Source organism: Carex rostrata, chromosome 19 (assembly GCF_964058835.1).
Source record: "Carex rostrata chromosome 19, lpCarRost1.2, whole genome shotgun sequence".
Taxonomy (NCBI): domain Eukaryota; kingdom Viridiplantae; phylum Streptophyta; class Magnoliopsida; order Poales; family Cyperaceae; genus Carex; species Carex rostrata.
Window position 1 is genome coordinate 9,030,653 of NC_135936.1, and position 19,793 is coordinate 9,050,445.

At 35.8% G+C, this 19,793-nt stretch overlaps 1 protein-coding gene and 1 non-coding gene across 2 annotated transcripts; both read right to left on the reverse strand.

Moving 5' to 3' along the window:
* Nucleotides 1-1,888: 1,888 nt before the first annotated feature.
* TRNAK-CUU (transfer RNA lysine (anticodon CUU)) lies at nt 1,889-1,961 on the reverse strand. The gene has a single exon. It is a non-coding gene; the product is annotated as a tRNA-Lys (tRNA).
* Nucleotides 1,962-2,222: 261 nt separating this feature from the next.
* On the reverse strand, nt 2,223-4,297 carry LOC144571422 (putative GTP-binding protein OBGM, mitochondrial). Its single transcript, XM_078320706.1, has 4 exons — nt 4,030-4,297; nt 3,828-3,910; nt 3,668-3,730; nt 2,223-3,577 (listed from the first exon to the last, which is right to left on the reverse strand). Exons 1-4 carry the CDS (start codon nt 4,295-4,297, stop codon nt 2,552-2,554), a joined length of 1,440 nt encoding a protein of 479 aa, XP_078176832.1. The 3' UTR covers nt 2,223-2,551.
* Between the last annotated feature and the right edge of the window lie 15,496 nt (nt 4,298-19,793).

Below are 19,793 nucleotides of genomic sequence, written 5' to 3' on the forward strand. Positions count from 1 at the left end.
AATATGTGAAGTAATTAGATTTGCTTTGAATAGGTTAGATTTTATTTTTGAAATTCGGATTTATTTTTAATAGGTTAAATAATTAGGTTAGATTTATTATTTGTGAATATGCGAAGTAATTAGATTTGTTTTTTTTTAATAGGTTAGATTTTATTTTTGAAATTCGGATTTATTTTTAATAGGTTAAATAAAGATTTTAGATTTATTTTTTTGAATATGTGAAGTAATTTGATTTGTTTTGAATATGTTAGATTTTATTTTTGAAATTCGGATTTATTTTTAATAGGTTAAATAAAGATGTTAGATTTTTTTTTTGAATATGTGAAGTAATTAGATTTGTTTTGAATAGGTTAGATTTTATTTTTGAAATTCGGATTTATTTTTAATAGGTTAAATAAATAGGTTAGATTTATTTTTTGTGAATATGTGAAGTAATTAGCTTTGTTTTTTTTTAATAGGTTAGATTTTATTTTTGAAATTCGGATTTATTTTTAATATGTTAAATAAAGATGTTAGATTTATATTTTTGAATATGTGAAATAATTAGATTTGTTTTGAATAGGTTAGATTTTATTTTTGAAATTCGGATTTATTTTTAATAGGTTAAATAAAGATGTTAGATTTATTTTTTTGAATATTTGAAGTAATTAGATTTGTTTTGAATAGGTTAGATTTTATTTTTGAAATTCGAATTTATTTTTAATAGGTTAAATAAATATGTTAGATTTATTTTTTGTGAATATGTGAAGTAATTAGATTTGTTTTTTTGAATAGGTTTAAAAAATGACAACTCCTCGTCGCGAATCGGTGGAAGAACAAATCGAGAGATATTCAACCGATATTTTTGGCCCGGTTATGCCACCACCTAATTATCCATAAAATTATCAACCCAATTATCCTGATAGTTCCTCCCAAATGCCACCATCTAATTATCCACCTAATTATTCATAAAATTATCAAAGAAGAGACCAAATGCTAGATTTAAATTATCGAACTAAATAAATAGGTTAAATTATTTTTTTAATTATAAATTTCTAAGCATTTCAATTAGTTTTTAAATTATTCATTTTAACGAAGAATTACTAACAAAAAAAAGTTAGAACTCTGCCTATGTTATTTTACATAACTGGTTTCAAGTCCGGAATAAAAGAGGAGGATAACTTTTATTTTTTAATCTATTGTTTTAAAATAAGAGCTTAATTATTTTTAAAGGAATTGATTTAAGAAATTGTTGATTTATATTTTATTATAACAAAAATTATTGAGTTCAAATATACAACCATGTCAAATGAATTTTAATTGGTATGAGTTTGGATTTATAATTTATTGGTTTTCAAAGAAAAAAAACATAAAAAATAGGAAAAAAAAAACGGACCGGACAACCCGACCCCCCTACCCGGACCATCCTGCCCCGAACCCGTGACGGGAACGGATATTAAACGGGCAGGGCAGGATTTTTGAAAAAAAAAAAAACCGTGATGCTTGGCCCGTTGTACCCGTGTGCCCATGACGCCCGTGACACCCGTGACGCCCGTGACACCCGTGATGCCCGTGACCATGTCTACCCGTGCCTGTGCCCGGGTTTTGCCCGGACCGTTTACCAAACACTACTCTAGAGTGTTATATTTTTTTTCTATTAATAAAAATTTCGTTTTTTAGGGTCTCATCCCCTTTGGTATAAAACCCTTTAAATATCAAGATTAATAAAAAAATTAATCTTCTGATGGACTTCATTCGTAGAAATTTATATTGGCTTGAGTCACAAAATTCTGTTTAGTTCAACAGAGAAAGAATTTCTTGTTACTAATTCCTTTTTGTATTTGGCTGAAAGTCAGTTAATCCTTTAATCAAATTATTTCGAAAAAAAAAAAAGAGGTTGAACTTCTAACGCCCACCGTGGGGCTCGAACCCACGACCACAAGGTTAAGAGCCTTGCGCTCTACCAACTGAGCTAGACGGGCTTCATATTATTTTGTAATCATTACGATAAACTATTTCTTTCTTTCAAAAAAGAAAAAGGCTGTACACACTGTGATGCAGCGGTTGTTTGCTCACAGTCACAGGTCACAGCCATGAAGTGCAACAGTCTGTCCGAACAGCCTGAGAACTGTATATTAGAAAAAAGAAGTTGAACAAAAGTGGAATTACTCCACCGATTTCAGTGAAATCCAGACACCATATGAAAATTAGCACACAACAAGTTCAGTACATAGCACATTCCAGTATCAAGATGTAAAAATTAGAAATGCCATCAAGTACAACAGTCAGAACAGCATTGAGAACTGTATCAATTTAATGGGTCCTTTCGCCTCAAAAATAATAATAATAAATGGGTCTTTAAAACAAGTACATCACATAAAAAGCCCCCTAAAAATAAGCTGCTCTGATTCTCAACATCTATTCCATTTCGTTTTTCACTTCCATAAACTGTTTATCAGAAAAGAGTTATGAGCCAAAAATTAACATCTTTTCATTCGCTGTCCTTTCTAAATAAAACATACACAACTAACTATCCCGAGTTGCTATTTGCTAATAAAATAATTAATTTAACCTAATCAACCTTAATGCTACTCAAATTAAGGCTCCTACAATCTCTTCCATCCATGAGCCTTCTAATTCCTTCTTTTACATCATCCACCCCTTCCCCCAATACAGCACAAACTGGGTATATATCCACCCCACAAATCCGTTTCTTCAACTCTTCTAAAACTAAATCGGACCCCTCTTCATCTATCTTATTTGCAACCACTAATGACGGTTTCTCACTCAAACCTTCCTTATAACATTCCAATTCCACCACCAAATCATGGAGCTGTTGCCACGGTGAAATGCCCTTTTTAAAACTCAGCTCAGCTGATAAGTCTACCACATAGGCTAAAATACTAGTTCTCTCTATATGCCTCAAAAAGGCATGGCCCAGACCCCTATTTTCATGTGCTCCCTCGATCAACCCTGGTATGTCAGCCACTTTCACGGAAAAGAAATCGCCGTAAGTCAAGTTGCCAATGTTAGGCCTTAAAGTGGTAAATGCGTAATCTCCAACAGCTGGTTGAGCCCTAGAGAGTGCACCAAGTAAAGTGCTTTTACCTGCATTTGGAAACCCGACAAGCCCAATATCGGCAATACTCTTTAGTTCTAATATGAGAATGTTCTCAGATCCTGGTTTACCTATGTTAAACCCAGTGTCACTGTTGTTATCAGTCTTATCTTGAAATTTGTGATCTTTGGGTAGAGATGCATTACCAAGACCACCTTCACCACCTCTTGCAATTAATAACCGTTGACCTGGCATAGTAAGTTCTGCAATCGAATACTTTATCTCTTCCATTTCTGTCTCCGTCTCGAGTCCCAATTCTGTTTCCTTTTCAGATGAAATGCACTCTTCTGCTCTGTTTGTAAGTGGCTCAAGAGGATTGGAAATTTCATTTGAGACATTTTCAGGGTTTGTTTGCAATTCTTCATCAGTACTTATTGGAATATCCCATGGGTTTAAGGATGAGGTCGATTTGTCTTCTATGAATGATGGGGTTTCACCACTGACAAGGTGAATTACTGTCCCAACTGGTACATGAACTACCTGCACCAGTAATTATTTGAAACTTAAAATTCATCTCAAGGTCTTATAACTCGAAAGGGGAAAATGGAATATCATGATAAAATCTAAAACCTTATCTGATCCACGTGTTCCAATCTGGTTCTTAGAAATTCCGTGCCCACCTCGCTTGGCATTCTGAATAACAAAAAAAAAGGAATAAGAGGTTACCATAATTCATTGTCTTTCTCTTTTATTCTAGATAGACAAGTCTGTTTTGTTTTTGTAAAGCTACCACATGGTGTTGTAATCCACTGAAATCCCAAACAGCTTGAGAGCATTCCACAAAAACACCACCACCTCTGCCTCCATTCCCACCTAAAATGCAAAAAAGGAAAAGAAAAGGTTAACTGAGGAATTAACACAAACAGTTGGTGGGCGCACCGCTCACTTATGATTCATAAGTTATGAATAGAGATAATGAGGATCTATCTCACCATCAGGCTTGCCACGCCTGTCAGTTCGGGTTCGCCTAAAGCTACAGCAGCCATTTCCACCTTCTCCTCCCTTGGCCCACACACGAAACCTATCAATCATTCTTCTCTCCTGTAAAGGTGCTAGCTTTCCGTTTTTGATGGGAGCATCGTCTGAGTAAGATGCGACCGAAGAACAAACAGACCACCAAGTGATATCGTTAGTAGAAGAGGACCTCCTAGATAACAGGGCATGGGCATGACGAACAGTTAAATTATTACGCCACCACATGCTCTTCTCTCTTCTAGTTTCGATCAAAATGAGAGCAAGTTACATGGCAATGGCAATGGCAATGGCAACACACTAATTGATCATGACGACCATGCCCTGCCCCCGCTCGATCTGCTTCCTCTTATTGTTGCAATTACGGCGTACCCCTCCAGCTGGGCTTCGGCCCAAGCCCAACAGTGGTGTTCGAAATGCAAATGTATTATTACATTTTTATTTTTTACAATAGATTGATGATTGATATGTATACATATCTTCTTCTTTCTTGATCTTTATGATTTATATTATTTTTTATATATTTTATTCAAATAATCACGAAATAACGTTGGATTTAATAATTCTTATGCTATATTTTAAATTGAAGAAATCATCTTATTAAATTGTTTCATTTCATATTAAACTTCGCAATTCTCATACCAAAAAGATGTCCTCAACAGTTTAACATTGACTGAACGTATAGAAACGGCTATGTAAAGTTCATATTTTGTTCTATCAAAGAAAACATCTTCAATGCATATTATTCCTTCTTTTAATTTCTAGTTTCGAAGACGTAAGATAATATGGAGTTCATATAATTGCTTTATATATATATTATATAATAAAAAATGTAATAATAATATGTCCTATATTATTAATTTATTGATTCAATGTGTATATGATATGCATGTATTTTTGTCTTCTTCATATCAGTTGACACACCAACTAAAAAAACAATGTTCACACGATTTTGTTAAATACATACAAACACATATTAAATAATTTTTTGCTAAAACTTTTATTCACGATTGTATATTTATTTTTTGAAGTAATACTAAATAATTTACATATTTCAAATTTTACTTCATTCAATTCTTCTCCTCTATTATTATAATGTACTTTTAACAGCTAATTTTAAGAAAATGATCTAATAACAAGCCAAGTAGTGGAAGGCTTCACATCCGGTGTAAACTAAAGTGCTCACAAAACATTACACAATAAAAAGCATTCCGCACAGATGATAAGTGAACTATTGTTTGTGAAATTAACTCAAATCCTGCAAAACACAAGTACTGGAAGTCTTACTGAATTTTCGCCAGAAAAAATAATAGAATCGCTAGGAATGATTGGCTTAGAATAAAAATGAGTTGACATTTTTTATGCAACTCTTGCCCCCTTTTTAAGATTAAAAAGAAGGGCAAAAATATCAGAAGTAAACTTGAAGTTAGCAAATATTTCTAACGACGCACAAAAGTTAGCCCCGGATTGAATAGGTTCGCATGATGGCAGAACACATAATTTTAGAATAATGTATCTCCGCTGCATTCATTACCAATTCAACACTGTTACCGCATCCAAACCTACATGTCAATCCAATTTACCACCGCGTTACATGCAATTATGACGACATTCATGTACTTGCAAATCACAAGCTTATAATGGCCATGCACTAATATAATTCAGGACACCACACAAAAACATATACACATCAACACCAACAAGAACCATTTTACTAGCATGTCATGTTAATTGTTATCTGCCACCAGACAGCTGGATGGCCTCTAGATTAAACACTGAGCACTAGTGGAGAACTTGAAATTAGTGTCGGTTCTTTATGGGTATTAATATCGAATATCAGGTGACACTAATGGGGCTGATACTGATACTTATAAAAACCTGACACTAAAGGTATACAAATTAGTGTCGGCTTTATATTATTAAACCGACACTAATGTATATTAGTGTCGGCTCTTTAATTATCACTCGACACTAATAGACCTTAGTGTCGGCTAATTATTAAAAGGCCGACAGTAATAAACATTAGTGTCGGCTAATACAAGTGAGCCGACACTAAATCTATAGACCGACACTTCCCTGTAATTATTATTAGCCGACACTAATGAGTATTAGTGTCGACCTTATATTAATGAGCCGATACTAATACGTATTAGTGTTAGTGAATAAATAAATAACCGACGCTAATTTTTTTTTTTTTAAATAAATAAATTTTGTAATTTGGCCAGCTATCGTATATTAATTTTTGCTGGCCTATATATATAGAGAGATCAAATAACACATTCTAAATTAAAAATCTAAGTTCAGCATGTTTAAATTACAAAGTTCACCAAATAATACAAAACAACACATCCTAAATTAAATATCTAAGTTAAGCATGTTTAAACAACACATCCTAAATTGATTTACTTTTCACCTCTAATACTTCCTTCAAAAAATATTTACCCCACATTGTTCGCATGTATTTGATGTTTACTCCGTTGTACTCTTTGGTGAAGTCCTGCATTTTTTGAAATGATAAAATATCAAAATTTCATATTTTTGGCGTAAGATAAATTAATTATGCATACTTTTGCCAAAAAAAAAAAATGCATACCGTGAGATTCGGAAAATATCAAGGAATCAAGTTATTATGTCATACACAAATAATATGACATAATATCCACATTCCCAACCTCCATCTTGTTGTGGGCACTGCATTAAAAAATTTCAAATTAGGACACTATCCAAAAAGTCGAATGATACAAACATATATGACGTCGAAATATATGAATTATTCACATCATCTCTTTTCCATTGAATATTTGAATTAATTACTATTACCTTAACATTTGAACGCTTCCACCTAGTTTTTCCAGGTCCTTCGGTACATGAATCTGTTAGGAATGGGCTGTTGAAAAATAATTCAATTGTGAGAGCGCATAAATTCGATGCTTTGTGGGTTGCACTAGTGGAGAACATGTATGTCTTATATATATGCAAGAGAACATGATTTGCAAGTCCAAAACCTCATGGAATCGGAAAAAAGAAAAGAAAAAAGAGAGCAAAAATTTACAATTAAACTTAGCAGTATGAAAAACTTACCCCTCAAGCGCTTTGATGATCTTGTAAACTTTTTTCGGGCTACTCTTGGAATCAAACATGTAAAATATGCTCGCTGTTGGCATCAGCACAATTAATATCCAATGTACACTGCATATTTATGTAAAACATGATATAATTTTTAATTTCTACGAAATGAAAGAAATTGAAGAAGTTATATAAATAAAGAGAGAGATAACTAACCCCTCATGATATGGTAAGAATATAATTTTTTTGTCTCTATTTTCTTTCAATGTTGTTGTTAAGTATTCCTCGACAAATTGTCGATCACAACCATCACCTCCCACATATTGGCCACATGTTTTCGCAGGGTCCATGAAACCAACGAGCTCATTAGGATATTCATGTGCATACCTACAAATAAGGGCAGAAATGTCATTATTAGTAAATTTGAATTACAAGTAGTAAATTTTTGCAATATTACAATTATTAACTCACATCATGAAGATCTGAATAATTGGTCCAGTGAGCATTGTCGCTGGTGTAATCAAAGCCTTCAAATCGTCTGCATGAACGGAAATGAGGTCCTCGCTATGGAAAAGGTTCATTGGCAGATCGATGTGGAATGCATTGCCTACTTGCTCAACAAACCGATCACGTAGACTCTTGAAGGTAGGACCCAGTAGATCAAAATTTATACCCTGAAATCCCTTGTATTGATCTCTTTCTTCAAACCCATCACTATGAACTAACTTCCCACTTGTAGGAACTTGTAACTCTTTGCATGGTTCCTGCAATTAGAAAATGAAAAATCAAGGATAACTCTACTAGTTACGGAATTGTAAGCTAAAGAATTTGTAAACAAGCATTTTTACCTCATCTAAAGATATCATATCCTTGGGCCATGCCGTGAAACTAGAACGAGCTGAGCGAAGAGTAGCCACCTCGTTATTTGGTACGGGTACAGGGGTCTCATCTTCACCCGCAGCATAATCATCCACCATTACTCTCACATTGTCAGGCGGTACTGGTCTACCGTGAATAACTGTGCCTGCATATATCGTCCCTACGGCCACTTGAATCTTTTGCCCACCCCGAACCAAGTTTTAGGTTTCTGCAATCACCGCCAAAGTCAAACTTTATGTCAATATTCCTCCACTGAGGAGAATCAGCGGGGTGCCGTAATTTTCCATCTTTTTTTCGGTCTTCGGCATGCCAACGCAATAATTTTGCTTCTTCAACATTTGCGAACATAGCTTTGAATCTTGGTATCACAGGGAGGTAACACAATGCTTTTGCCGGAAGCCCTGTTTTAAATTTAGAATCATCACTGTTATCGTTGGTTACTTTTTTTCTTATGTAAAGTGATGTACCACATTTTGGACACTCATCGAGATCTACATACTCATTTCTATATAATATACAATCATTTGGGCATGCATGTATTATTTGAACTTCCAAATCCACTGGACACAACATTTTTTTCACTTCGTAAATATTACATGGTATCTCGTTTCCATCCGGCAGCATTTCTCTTAATACTTCCAATAACGCAGTAAAACTTTTATCACTCCAGCCATTAGATGCTTTTAGATTATACAATTTCAATACACCTTGCAATTTTGTAAATTTAGTATAACCAGGATACAAATATTTTTTAGAATCTTCATACAAATTCTCAAATACATGATATTGCTTATCATTACCAAAATCCTTTTCTAAATCACGTAACATTTGATCAAAATTACCGCCTTCGTCTACCACCATATCATCATTTCCATCTCCTTGTACATCACTTCCGCTATTGTAAGTATGGTCTTCCTGATTTCTACTACCAGTACTAGTATCTATGTTGGTTTCCAAACTCTCGTCATGCCATATCCAATGCGTATAATCTTGCTTAAATCCACGGCGGATTAAATGATTCCTCACTTGGACGGGGTTAGACCATTTTTTATTATTGTTACAATCACAACAAGGACACGCCATCTTCACATTCCCATTATTTGTCATGTCTTCTATAGCAACTTTTATAAATTCATCAACACATGTCAAATATTCATCTGAAACACGTGATGCTCCATACATCCAACTGCGGTCCATCTGCAATTATAAGAAAACACAATTAAGTGCACAGTTAGGGTCAAATGTTGAATTTAGGGCTTGTACAGGGCCGGTTTACAATCTTATCCCACTCTTTGAATACTTTGTCTCCATAGTGAACACGTGTTAGTGATAGGCCTAAATTATATACATATTCGATCTGATTTGTATCACGAAATAACACCAAATATCTTGTATCTTGAATATAAAGTGAATAGAATACATCTAGGATCAAGTTATTGCGTTTGTTTGGTTTTAATTTGCAGAAAATAGAGAAAAATGAAGAAAACCGAAGAAAGATGCTCAGTGCAGACGCACAGTTTGCGATACGGCCGCACTAAGTACTTAGATGAATTTCTGGACGCGTGCCAATTTTAAAAAGGTATAATAAGCTATTCATCAAAATCTGTGCGGACGCACAGATTTTGATGCAACCAAAATCTGGACGCACAGGAAAAATCGAGCCCAGTGCGGACGCACAGGAAAAATCGAGCCCAGTGCGGACACACAGGAAAAATCGAACCCAGTGCGGGTGGCTTGGCCGCACTTTTGACTCGTAACTCCGTTTTGGGCGTACGACCACTTTTTGGAAAGCTAGCAAGAAGATCTACAACACGAGAAACTAAAAAAAGAAATTTGGAGTCAGTCGGAGGCACTAAACTCGCAGAAAATCAAAATTACATGTTTTCAACACGGTTTCTATTTTTGGCGCATCATGGACACGTTTTTATAGTCAAAATTGGACAAGGCATCCTGGGAAATGTTCGCACATAATATATGCTACAAAGTTTTGGTATAGCAAGCTATACCTTTTAAACCTTTGTTATACTCTGTCAAATCAGATAGCAAGTGTACTATCCTATCTATGAGTATGCTCAGGTATCGATCCACAGGGACGGAAGAAAACGACCGGACTTATCCTAAAATCACTTAAGATTCTAGAAGTGAGAGAAATTGGTTTGGTTTAGTTCTAACAATTCTACTGACTTATGACAAGTTTAAAAGACAATAAAAGAGAATTAAAGTTGTTTTCAATTGATAAAAAGGCGTTTCCAGGGTTCATATTTCATTTCTGTTCAGCCCCGAGGCATACGGCCCGTACAGATTCCCGTACGGTCCGTATGGGACCCCAAGTTGATGTTGCAGCTACTGTTTTCTGCGTTGATACTAATGTTTAGGGTTTCTATCGACCAGATCTAGATACCTAATCTCAACTTTCGCATTTTGGCCTAGTACTCGATTACCGGACTCAAATACTTCCCTCTTAGATGAGTTAAACCTCAACTTTCGCATTTTGGCCTAATTTATCTAAGTTACTTGTCAGTTTACTAAAAGTATCCAAGGACTTTCGCCTCAAGGAAAGTTTCACCTTTCGGGTACTCCTTAGTTTCACCCTACTTCATATATTTTATTCGGTTGGATTAAATGTCATAGACTTGGCTCCTAACACTTAGATGTGCGCATTCATCTAACGGGATGACTAATCAATTCAACACAAATAAAGCAATCAAAATACTACACAACAAGGTAAAAACAAAGCATTCAACACAAAACTCAAGTAGCATGCAAACAAAGCCAAACTAGAAACTACATCTTAGCCCTAGAAACAAAGTAAATTAGCTACCCATGTTCACAAGATAACACAAATAACAAGAAATGAAAGAGTTCATGACAAAACAGTGAAAAATCCGAAGATCCGTTGCAAACTCGCGTCTTTCACCTCTCTTCCTCTTTTCTTCGTCTTGTTTCACCTCCAGGAAAGATTGTCCAGATTCAATGACCCAATCCCCCTTTTTCTGCAGTGGAATATCTCCTTTAATGCCTCAGATCACGCCCCCCAGAGGCTTCCTTTTCGGGCTCCTTAAATTATGCTCATTTTAGATTCCAGCTGGATTTTCCGAATTAGCGTCGTACGGTCCGTACAGGATCCGGTACGGACTGTATGCCTGTGCTTTGACTTGGAGACTTTGTGCCTCTGTTGTGGAACCTTCTGTGTGGTTGGGCAGATCTTGTACGGTCCGTACAGAATGTCATACGGACCGTATGAAAAGTAGTCAGATCCAGTTTTTCGCCCTTTTTCCTGCAAAATACCAAACAAAGCATAGCAGTACCACATTTCATCGAAATACAAGTAAAAAGTCCACATTTATAGGCTTTAAAGCACATATTTCAGTGTAAATCAGGGCCGTAATTTAGATATAATATGGAGATATCAGGAAACAATCCAAATATAGCACCCAATAACTCCACTTCCTAGCCTCTTAATTGGGCATAGCCCTTGGCTATAAAAGAGGAGGTTAATTTCCACTCAATAACAACATCATCCATTCTCATCTCTCTCCCTTAGTGCATGTCCATTTCCATCAAATATAGCGATAAATCTGCGGTAATTTCTGGAGTTCCTGAAGCTTTTCTAGGAAGGAGAAGAAGGTCCAAGCAAGATTTTGGCAAGTTTGAGGTTCTTGATTCAATAAAAGGGTGTAATCATTTCTTTATTTCATTTCTCCTTATTTTTGCCAATTTTTGTAATTGATCTCTCTATGAGGGAGTAGATCTCTCTCTAAGGGTCTAGGTCAATGCATGAACTTGTTTAATTCTATTTTATTTGGATATTTGTTTTTGTTATGATTGTTTTATGAGATTTGATGTTAATTTCTGTGATTTATCATTTGTGTTAATTACATAATTAGTACTTGAATTGTAGTTATCTCGTTTTGGATTCGAAAGAACCAAAATTGACTAGGATCAATAGGATATTACCAAATTATGAATGCAAATACTCTAGGTTTGGATTAGGATCTAACCAATTTGTAATCTAAGCCGGAACTATAGAAATTAAGGTTAGGAACTTGGTGAATGACCTAACCATGAAGCCAAACCCTAATTAGGACATCTCAAATCGAATCGGGTATTGGTATGATGGACTTAATTGTGAAGTACCAATATTTGAGGAGAGGAGAGACTAACAAGAGCTCAATGGGTCTAGGTAGCTAAGGTGAAGGACCTAATCGTGAAGTCCAAATTACTTAGACACGTCATTAATTCACGAAAGTGACTCTTAATGATACATTAGGTTATAAACCTCATTAAATCATACATGAACTTAAACAAATACCAAATAGATAGAATTAGCAAGGGATTGTAGACCGAATGCCCCTAGATCTTCTTTACTTGAAAGCAAACCAATCTTCCTTTCCTTTATTTACTTTAATTGTTTTAAAATTTCTCTCTCTCGGGTATTGAACCCAAAACTTAGGAATTGTTAGAACAACCCCCCTAATTTACTTTTATTGCACTTTACTTTCTTTTATTTTCTGAAATTAATTGACAAAGTACAAAACCTAGCTTTTAACCATACTCTCTGTGGATCGATATCCGATAATATACTACGCGGTAGAATTATATACATGCAATCTGAACCAAAAGTGTATTTAGGGATAAAAGGTATATCTAATTGTACTAAAACTTAGTACTATACCTTTTTGGTGTAATAGTTAGTCCCGTTTTAGTATTTAAGAAAATTTCGGCAGCATTTCCCCTTAGTTCCCCGAGTATCCAAGGAACTAATCAGAGGAAATGCTGCAGAAATTTTCTTAAATACTAAAACACGACTAACACGTGTTCACATCCTAATTGAAACAAAATATTCAAAGAGCAGTCCCAAAACGGGGACTATTCAAAATTAATCCCTATTGGATTAATTTTGAACGGGTATCATGACCTAAAGGCATTAATAATTCGGTTATGGCTCATAAGCAAGCTTCTAAATGCTGGGTTTTCTGGATACCACTTTTGGGGTTTTGCGGTAACCAAAACCCTTTTAGGCTTAAGCTGCGGAAAGAACGTAAAACAAAAATTTTTACTTCTAACTCAAGCCGTGAATTAAAAGGGATATGCCGGAAAGACCAAAGCAGAGTTCCTTCTGAAGTCTTTCATTGCAAGGACCCTTTTAATCCTTTTTACAGATCTACTCCATGATTGATTTCTAAAACTTTAATCTACTTACAAATTAAATAGATTAATATAACATATTTATACCTTGTTTCCAAATCACAGTTGGAATGCAGACCGAGCGAGTAGAGCCTCACCAGGGAAGGAGTCGACTCGGAGTATCACACGTGTGATACCTCTATCGGTAATCCACCAGGACTAACCGGAGAGCGATTTATTTCTTCTGCCAGAAATACCGTAAACCGCGGAATTATGCAAAAACACTATTCACGGGAATAAGACGAAAACCCGTAATCACGAATTTTCGATTGCTCAGTTTCATCAATATGCAAAACTGACATACCGCGAAATTCGGTAAAACACTATTCATCAACCCGTAAATATTCTCCACAACAACCCGCAAGATTATACGTCAACTACGTATAACTTTCTTTTCTCAACCGAAACACTATTTGAGAGAGAAACCGGGAAAGAGAGAAAATACCGATTCGTTTCTGCACGAAAAGATACATGTGAATGTGCATATGTATATATGTGAATATATGTTTTCTCTCTCTACCCCTCCACCCCTATTTATAGTGTTTTGATTTGGTTGCAAAAGACCAAAATGCCCTCCAAGTTCGGCCTATTTACAAGATATGCCATTGACACCTCATCCTTTTATATGTGAAATGACCAAAATACCCCTTCCACACCCTTCCACATCCTTCTCCATGCTTCTACACATGCAAGGTGGCATAGGTGTGAAATGACCATTTTGCCCTTGTGGATAGGATTGATGACATGTCATCTGGATAGGATCAATGACGTGTCATGCGGATAAGCTCGAATCTGAAAAGACCCGAATGCCCTCGGCCCGAACACAAATAATATTCGTATAATTATTCTGAACAATTATATATATATTTTTCTTTCGGTTATTTGTTTCGGTATCGATGACATGTCATCTGGATAGGATCGATGACGTGTCATGCGGATAAGGTCGAATCTGAAAAGATCCGAATGCCCTCGGCCCGAACACAAATAATATTCGTATAATTATTCTGAACAATTATATATATATTTTTCTTGCGGTTGTTGTTTCGATAATTTATACAATGTGTCCTGCACATTTATAAATTAACCGGTTAACTTTTATACAACGTGTCATACACGTTTATAAATTAACCAATGTTTTTGCTTGTTATTTTTACATAACATTTATAATTTAATTATAACACGTATAATTAATTATAACCATCTTATCATTGATCATAACCAATTTATAATCAATCAAAATAAGATTCTCCGATTAACTCCTATATGGTGTGACCCAATAGGATCTGTGTTATGTTGGTAAATAGAGTTAAAACTATTTTAACTTCTATAATCATGGGTGGCGTCTGGCAACACATCATGACCATCCAATTACACAGATGATGCTGTACTGTACAATATCACGATCCAGTAAACAATTTACTTGTGTCTGTTCTTCTGTCTCATAGCTATCAGATCAGTTTCAAGGTAGATGTGTGTCATCCTTGCTAACTGAATCTTTTCTTGATCTTGAGCAGATTATCAAATATAATTACTCTTGTAATTATACCGCGCGCTGATAATCTTACTCTATCAAGGGGCCCAGTGATGCTATAACTCGTATAGAGATACGAGGGACAAGTAGTATTCTTGGCAGACTATCACTTCCTCAGCTAAGCTATATATATCGAAATGCTACCGTTATGACTGCTTTTTACGGACAGTGTTAGATAACACTCACACATATATATTTCTTAGTGGGAACGATAAATACCTCATACTTTAGAACGTGACACTGAATGAGAAACATTAATGACACGAACACAATTCTATTTAATGTCTCATTCGGGGTCTGTCAAATACCATGTTCCTAGAACATGTATCTATGTGATTAAAATGACATCTCGTGTCAAATGGTTTGTAAAACTTAACCATCTTTTAATCCACATACTAACCTTATAGCGGTAATTAGTGTTCCTGCTAATTACCTTGGTTAGTGACCTTTTAAGATTAAGAGTATATATCATCTATATTATGGAGTTTCACAATTTCAGTCATGAACTCGAAATGATCCATAAATTCAATAATACTCAAGGCAACAAAATGATATTAATCATCCAATTCATGAACAAAGCTTTATGATAAATTATCGTATTATTGACTTCTAGATTATTACAAACTAACAATCTCCCACTTAAGCTAGGAGTCAATCATCGTAGACCCTACTTATATACAAAACTCTATATTCTCTAAGATCTCGTAGATCCTGAGAAAATCTCACAGCCAATCTTCTATGTGTTCCAAACTCATAGAAGCATTAAGCATCTAGTGCTTGGCTTGAGGAAGAGATTTTGTGAGTGGATCAGCTGTGTTGCTGACTGTGTCAATTCTACTTATCTTTACATCACCTTTATATTAATTATATCTTTTATAATTAATTATAAACATCTTATGATGTTTATGATCTTTCATATTAGGTGATAACGTTGTAGACGAGAAACATATCCTTAGTTATTCTCAAGAACTTAAGGACATTCTTTACTGCATTCCAGTGCTTTATGTCTGGATTAGCCTGATATCTACTCGTCACACTCAAAGCGTACGAGACATCAGGGCGAGTGCACAACATGGCGCATATGATAGAGCCAATAGCCGAAGCGTATGGTACTCTACTCATAGTGCTTTGCTCATCAGTTGTCGAAGGACACTGAGTCTTGCTAAGCAGTGCACCATGATTCATGGCAGGAATTCTATTTTAGAATCCTGCATGCTGAACCGATTCAGCACTTGGTCAATGTACGTGCTTTGACTTAATCCTATAAGTCTCTTTGATCTACCTCAGTAGATCTTTATGCCTAGTATATAGACATCCTCGCCCAAGTCCTTCATCGAGAAAACTTTTCTTTAATGAAGACTTGGCTAATTGCAATAGAGGAATATCGTTTCCTATATTCAGAGTATGTTATCTACATATAAGATTAAGAAAGGCGATGACACTCCCACTAGTTTTTCTGTACACATAAGATTCTTCTTCGCATCTGACGAAGTCAAGCTTTTGACTTCTTCGCCAAATCGAAGATTCCAACTCCGTGATGCATGCTTCAATCCATAAATGGATTCAAGAAGCTTGCATACCTTCCCAGCTTTCTCTGGATCTTCAAAACCCGTAGGGTGTGTCATGTACACATCCTCTTCTTAAATTTTCATTTAAGAATGCGGTTTTGACATCCATTTGCCATATTTCATCATCATGAAATGCGGCAATTGCTAGGAGTATCCGAATTGACTTAAACATAGCCACGGGAGAAAAAGTTTCATCAATTCCCAGAATTTGTTTGAAACCTTTTCGCTACTAGCCGTGCTTTGTAAATAGTCATATTGTCATCCATGTCTGTTTTCCTTTGAAAACCCACTTGTTAGCTATGGGCTTCACCCCATCAAGTGGTACAACTAGGTTCCAAACCGTGTTGTCATACATGGATTGTATTTCGGATCTCATGGCCTCCAGCCATTTATCAGAGTTAGGCCTATCCATTGCTTCCGCATAGGTCAGAGGATCTTCAGTGTCAAAAACTGAGACCTCGTGCAGTCCCAAGTACCTCTCGGGTGCATGGACTGTTCTCATTGACCTACGTAGCACTTGTTCTTCAGGCTGTCGAACTTGATCCACAACTGTCTGTGGATCCAGTTCTTCTTCAACTTGCGTTGAAGCACTTGAGCTCAGGACTAGAACCTTATCCACAACTACTTGTGGACTTGGTACTTCCAGATGCTCATCAGCCAAAGAATCAAGAGGTGGGTTAATCTGATCTAGTTTAGATATTGTATTGTGTGATGTATCTTGAATTTCTTCAAGTATTACATTACTCCCACTACTTCCTTTTGCAAGAAACTTGTTCTCCAAAAGTATACCATAACGAGCAACAACTAATTTGTTCTCGGACTGGTAATAGAAGTAATATCCTTTCGTTTCCTTAGGATACTCTACAAAAAAGCACTTGTCAGATTTGGGACCAAGTTTGTCAGACGTCAGGCGTTTGACAAATACTTCGCAACCCCATTTTTAAGATAAGACATATTTGGGATTTCCCAAACCATAACTCATATGGAGTCTTTTCAACTGACTTGAATGGAACCATATTTATCATTAGTGCGGCAGTATTTAGTGCGTGTCCCCAAAATGATTTTGGAAGGGTGGCGTCACTCATCATGGAACGAATCATGTCCAACATGGTTTGGCAACACTGTAACATTGCAGTGTTCCTAGAGGTGTGAGTTATGAGACTATCTCACATTCCTTTAAGTACGTTTTGAAAACCATAACTCAAGTATTCGCCTCCACGGTCCTACCGTAATGCCTTAATACTTTTGTTCAGTTGATTTTCTACTTTAGTCTTAAATTCCTTGAACTCGTCAAAGGATTCAGACTTATGTCTCATGTAAGTCAATACTTTCATGAAACGTTTTGAGTCTTTTGTTATTGATGTTAAACACGTGGTTTTCCATTTCTAGCATATAAAGATCATTTAACAAGTAAGATGATCCATAATATGTCTCATTTTTATAAATAGAACATCTATTGTCCTTTATAACAAATGAGAAACCATTCATCTCTAAACACGAGATTGATATGATATTTCTAGAAATGGTAGGAACAAAATAAACATTTTCTAGTTCCAGAATAAACCCGCTAGGCAAGTACAATTTTATCCTACCGACTGTAGCGGCCGCAACTTGTGCTCCGTTACCAACTCGGAGTTGTACTTCCTTATTGCGTAACTTCCTCTTAGTGCGTGCATATTCGTGCAAATATGAGCACATGATCCAGTAGCCAGTACCCAATCATTAACAGAGGTCGCAACATTAATTTCAATAACATAAATACTTGAGACTGAGACTTTTGAGACATTCTCAAAATTCATATCTCCAAGATACTCCGGGCAGTTTCTCTTCCAGTGACCTTTGCTATTGCTAAAATAGCAGTCAGAGTTAGCAGAAACATTTATCTTGGGAGAGTTCGTTCCTGGAACCAACTTCCCTTTGCCTTTGTACTTAATCGCCATTTTTCCCTTTTGCTTTCTTGATCTTCCTCCCACCTTCTTGGATCATGAGGACATGAGAACTATTCTCAATGTCTTTATCAATGATCCTCAGCATCCCTTGGAGCTCCTGCAAGCTCTTATCCAACTCTTGCTTATGGGAGTTCACAATGAACTCCGAATAGCTGGGAGGAAATGAGTTCAGGATAACTTCCGTGGCCAACTCGTGGCTCCACGGACAGTTAAGCTTCTCCAGTTTCTCATCATCGCTTGTCATACGAAGCGTGTGAGTACTGACAGAGCTGCTCTCTACTATCTCAGCAGGGACCGGTGTATTTAGGATATTTTCCTTTTTCTCACGCATGTCTACCTTTTTCGAGTAAGGAGCGTAAAGAGAAAGACGTTTCTTTAGCCATATTTCTACAACGTTTAAAGTAAAGATTTTAGCTTTGTTCATGTAATGTTTTATTCAATGAATAAAACTCCCACTGCAAATTTGTTCTATTCCCGTTTGCAGTAAGACCAAGATCCATGTTTTCACCAATAACCAAGGCAGTGTATGCATATCATGGCTATCAGTTATCTTAGGTAAGCAAACATGCTAATCACAACTCTTTGTGATTCTTAGTTTCGTTAAAACATCACGTGTATTTAACGAAGACTTTGCCCCGAGCCTAAAACTCTTTTAGAAATCATCGGTAAGTAACCTCACTCTATTTTGTTTTGTTATGTCTCACATAACCCTCGACCACCAAAGGTAAAAGGCGATGCCTACTGAGTAGGTTTCAATCATACAACCAATGAACAACGATGTGAGGAGGATAGAGTGGGAAGGGCATACTACTTAATATTTAATGGGTTGGTGTTTATGCTTAACAGTGCCAGCAATCTTCAAAGGGGTATGTCAGAAAGAACAACTAATGTGATTATATTTGTATCTTTATAGCGACCTCTTTCATATGCTTCATTAAGCAGTCGTGGAAAGGAAGTCTTGAATACGAAATGTGATCTCCATTTCCTTTCTTATCTTATGTTAGAAAGAACGATTAATGTGGTTCTATTCGTATCTTTATATCGACCTCTTTCATATGCTTCATTAAGCAGTCGTGGAAAGGAAGTCTAAAATATCGAATATGATCCCCATTACTTTCTTCTCTCAGCATATGTAAGAATGACTAAATGTGATTCTATTCGTATCTTTATAACGACCTCTTTCATATGCTTCATTAAGCGGTCGTGGAAAGGAAGTCTTGAATACGAAATGTGATCTCCATTAGTTTTTGTTCTTTATCAATATCTCTTTGATATGCTTAGCTTTGTTAAGCAGTCAGTTCTTGTAACTGACTTTGGACACGTGAAAGTCGTCTGCCAGAAAGACAACGGTGAGTTCCTTCACAAATCTTTCTTTGACATCACGTTCTTTCACGGTTCCTTTGAAAGGAATAAATCTAATTTATTCAATTCATATCAAAGCAGTAAATCTAATTTACTTATATACGGGAGCAAGTCAGGTATATTTTTTTCAGTTTTAAAGCAGTAAATCTAATTTACTCTAAGCTGTAAATCTAATTTACTTA